This window comes from Arachis ipaensis, chromosome B03, assembly GCF_000816755.2.
Source record: "Arachis ipaensis cultivar K30076 chromosome B03, Araip1.1, whole genome shotgun sequence".
NCBI classification, from domain to species: Eukaryota; Viridiplantae; Streptophyta; class Magnoliopsida; order Fabales; family Fabaceae; genus Arachis; species Arachis ipaensis.
The window spans coordinates 27,565,361-27,569,417 of record NC_029787.2 but is presented as its reverse complement, the minus strand read 5'-3'; the positions used below and the strand labels follow the sequence as shown (position 1 = coordinate 27,569,417).

The 4,057-nt window shown below is 41.0% G+C and overlaps 1 protein-coding gene across 1 annotated transcript in view; it reads right to left on the bottom strand.

Moving 5' to 3' along the window:
- LOC107632811 (receptor-like serine/threonine-protein kinase SD1-7) overlaps nt 1-263 on the bottom strand; it is a 3,115-nt gene extending 2,852 nt beyond the window's left edge. Inside the window, exon 1 of the mRNA XM_021117240.1 lies at nt 215-263. Within this exon, the coding sequence (XP_020972899.1) occupies nt 215-263 (49 nt within the window). The remainder of the gene's footprint in view (nt 1-214) is intronic.

Below are 4,057 nucleotides of genomic sequence, written 5' to 3'. Positions count from 1 at the left end.
TATAAAACCCAATAAAAGAATACAAAATATAAAAAAAAATATTTAGTATTTAATACTCAATACTCCCACAATTGTACTACACATATCAGAATAGAGATTTTTTTAACCATTGTGTTATTTCTTTCCATCATCACCCTTTGTCTTCTAACCTATCTTTCACCCACCTTATAGTATAGTAGTAATTAACGTCTTGCATTATTACTTCCAACATTACCTCTATATTCGTAAAAAATGTATTGTTCCTTATCCTCCAAATGCACCATATCACAATAAAAAAATTGATCCTCTGCCTATCTTTGTTACATTTAGGGACAATTTTGGCCAAAACCTCATTCCTCCCCTTTCAACTGTAGATTGTAATCTACACAAATTACAAATTTAAACTTCACTTCTTTAGTTACACATTTAACTGCCAGCCATCTTCTGCCTCTGATTATTTGTGGATTTTCAATAAATTCATAATTCCAAACACATAAAAGAATCCTTGAAGTGGGTGGGAAACATCGGGAGGGAGTGAGAAACACCGGAAGGGGTAAAACTAGACATTTTAGTAGAGATTAGAGGCATTTTTGCGTTCGTTCGGTATACAACGAAGGGCGGAGTAATGAAGGCTATTACGGAAATGAATGGAATGAGGTTACGAGGTAAGGTTGTTTCGGTAGGAGAAGCTAAGTATCAGCGTATGAATGAAGTGAAGAATATGAAGAGATATCATGGGGCGGATGACGTCCAAAATACTGTTAAGCTTCATCCTCATCGTAAGGAGAACCATAGGTCTTCAAGGAAAATGGTGAAAGAACTGAGGAAAGGGGAGAAAAAAGAAGATCCACATGGCAATGGGTGGACGAAGAAGATAGAAATGCCTGTGGCAAAAGAAAACCTGAACTGGTTACAGAGGAGTCTAATAGGAGGGATGATAAAGGCTATTGACTATAATTCTTTGAAGACCATGATTGAAAAGAATTTGCCTCAAGTTGTGTAAGTACAAGAATTAGGAGCGTACAAAGCACTCCTGACTTTTGATACTGTAATCAGTGCAGAAGAAGCCTTCACGTTCAAAATGAATAATTTTCTGCAATTTTTTCATCGTATGGAGATGGGATGAGGAAGAGCGCAGTGAAACTCGAAGGGTATGGCTTGAGTGTTTTGGTGTTCCTTTGCATACGTGGTCAGCAGAGACGTTCACGATGATAGGGAGCCAATGGGGAGAAGTTATTCGATGTGACAAAGCCACAGAATCAGGCCTCTCTTTCAATGTGGGACAGGTACAAATTGATTGGTAATTCCTGAGGAGATTTTGAATGAATGGAGTTATTGCAATTCAATTCAATTTCAAATACAAAGGGTAATGGATGATGCTATAGAAGGAAATGCTGATTTTATGGGATATAAAGATTTGGTTAATGATGATGAATCAGAAAGAACGGTGAGCTGGGGGTATGATAAAGATGGATTGAAGAAAGGTTTCACTTGGAGGGAAAAATCTAACCAAAACAGACTTCATTGTTGGCCCAATAAGGATATGTGTACTAATTGTGTTAAAAATAGCATGATCGGCCTTATCCAAATTAACAAAAGCCCATGTCATGCTGATGGGGCAGGAGGAGGAGGCGGGTTGGTGGAAGGGAGACCAGGTCGGGCTAGGGCTGATGGGGCAGGAGGAGGAGGCGGGCTGGTGGAAGGGAGACTGGGTCGGGTTAGTGCTACTCCGTTTTTCTACAGCGCTCCAAGACTTGGGTTGTGCGCCGTTACTCCAAACCAGATTGAGCGTGCGAACCAAGACTACGATGGTGCGGCTATCTCTCGCAGCAACGGAGAGCACCAATTCGGAGAGCTACAGCGCTGCAGCAATGGAGGTGATGGCACTGTAGGGTTTGCGACGAGGACCGTGGAAGGCGAGACTCAGCCACTGGGGTGCCTCTCAATGGATCGCGTGACCGTTCCTGACAACCTCTCATCGCCGGCGACAGTGGGGCAGCGTTCTTTCAGGGATGATGGATTTGACAGAGATGCGGAGGTGAGTGAAATAGTGCCTGGACAAAATTCTGTGGACTACGGAGTCGAAATAGAACAAGATGGAGAAAGCGAGATAGAAGATTGTGTGACGTTTAATGGTGTGGGCCTTGATGATGGCTATGTTGAGGCTAGAGCTGGCATGGATTTTGGTGTTGGTAAACTGAGGAACAGTGAAGGAATGGCTTTGGAAAGAGAAGAGAAGTTGCTAGAAAATAAGAAGACATGGGAATTAGATGTCGAATCAGGAGCAGTGCAGTACGACGAAAAAGATGATATCATGACAATTATTCAAGAACAGAATGAAGCATTAGCTAAAAAAAGGAGGATGGCAAAGCAGAAAGAAAAGGTACGGAGATGCATACCAAAGAAACTCAATATGGTGTGTAATAAAGCTTTAAAATGATTTTCAGTTCCTGGAATGTTAGGGGGTTACGCGATGTTGGAAAATTGAGTATGGTGAAAGAACTAAAAAAGAAGCAAAAATTGAATATGTTAGGCTTGGTTGAATCTAAATTACAAGTTATGACTAAGTTTGATGTAATACGTATTTGGGGGAACAATGTTGTGGGGTGGGAGTATATAGGATCAGAAGAAACATCTGGGGGTCTGTTGTTGATATGGGATGACATGCTGTTTAGAATGAATAAGTGTTACAAAGGAGATTGATGGTTATGTGTTGAAGGAGTTCTTTTAAAAATGAGTTCAATTGTGTGTTTTGTTTGGTATATGGTGCTCATACTAGAGTGGAGAAACTTGCAATGTGGGAGGAACTGAGCTTTATAGCTGGTCTATGTCAAGTTCTGATATGTTATATGGGTGACTTTAATGAAGTTATTCATGTTGAAGAAAGGAAAGTTCAGGACAGGTTAACAGTGTCTGCAGAAGATTTTAAGGGTTAGGTTCAAGATATGCAGTTAGTGGACTTACCGTTGAATGATCGACATTTTACTTGGTTTAGATGCCACTCTTGCAATCGTATTGATAGGGTTCTACTGAGTATAGAATGGACTGAGGAGTTTCCAGATATTCATTTAAAAGAAGGCCCAAGAGGTTTGTCAGATCACTGCCCAATTATAGTTAAGGATTCCAAGTTCAGAAGTGGTCGACCCCCCTTTTCGGATCTTAGATTCTTGGTTCACACATGATGGTTTCCTAAAAATTGTCAAGGATGAATGAAGGAATCTTGGTGAGGTACAGTTCATAGATAAGCTGAAAGCTATAACGCTATCATTGGGGAGATGGCATAAGAACAATTTTGGTGACATGGACGAGAAAATTCAGCACTTTGAGGAGGAGATCAAGATAGATGAGATGGCTGACAATGGAGTTTATGATAGTACAGTGGAGGCTAGAAGGAAGGCTCTAGTAAGCTGCTGCAAGCGGTGGTATGTGAGAAAGGAAATACACTGGAAACAGATGTCGCGATCCAAGCATGCGAAGGATATGGATAAAAATACTAGGTACTTCCATAACTTGGCATCGGCAAGAAGAAGGAACAATAATATTGACGCTTGGTAATTAATGGAAGGTTGATAAGAAATCAAGCTCGGATCAAAATTGCTATTAGAGAGTTTTATAAGAATTTGTATCATCAGGAGAGGTCGCCGGTTGTGGGGTTTAGGGACGGACTGGTAAATAGGCTTGATGAAGAAGGTTCTGTAGCTTTGGAGAGAATGCCGACAATGGAAGAGGTTAGAGAGGCGGTTTGGGATTGTGAATCATCAAAGGCTCCATGAAGTGATTGGTATAACATGAATTTTATTAAAAAGTGCTGGGATGAGATTAGTACAGAGTTCACGACAGCTGTTCTGGAGTTCTTTCGGTCATCAAGGTTGCCTTCTAATTCCAATATTACGTGGGTGGCCTTAGCACCTAATTTCACTGGAGCCAAGGAGATTAAGAACCTCAGGCCGATTAGCATGGTAGGCTGCGTATATAAAGTAATCTCTAAAGTGGTGGTCAGAAGATTGAGATCAGTGATGCCAGGTCTAGTAGGGAAGACCCAAAGCGCATTCGTGAAGGGTCAGAAAATACATGATGG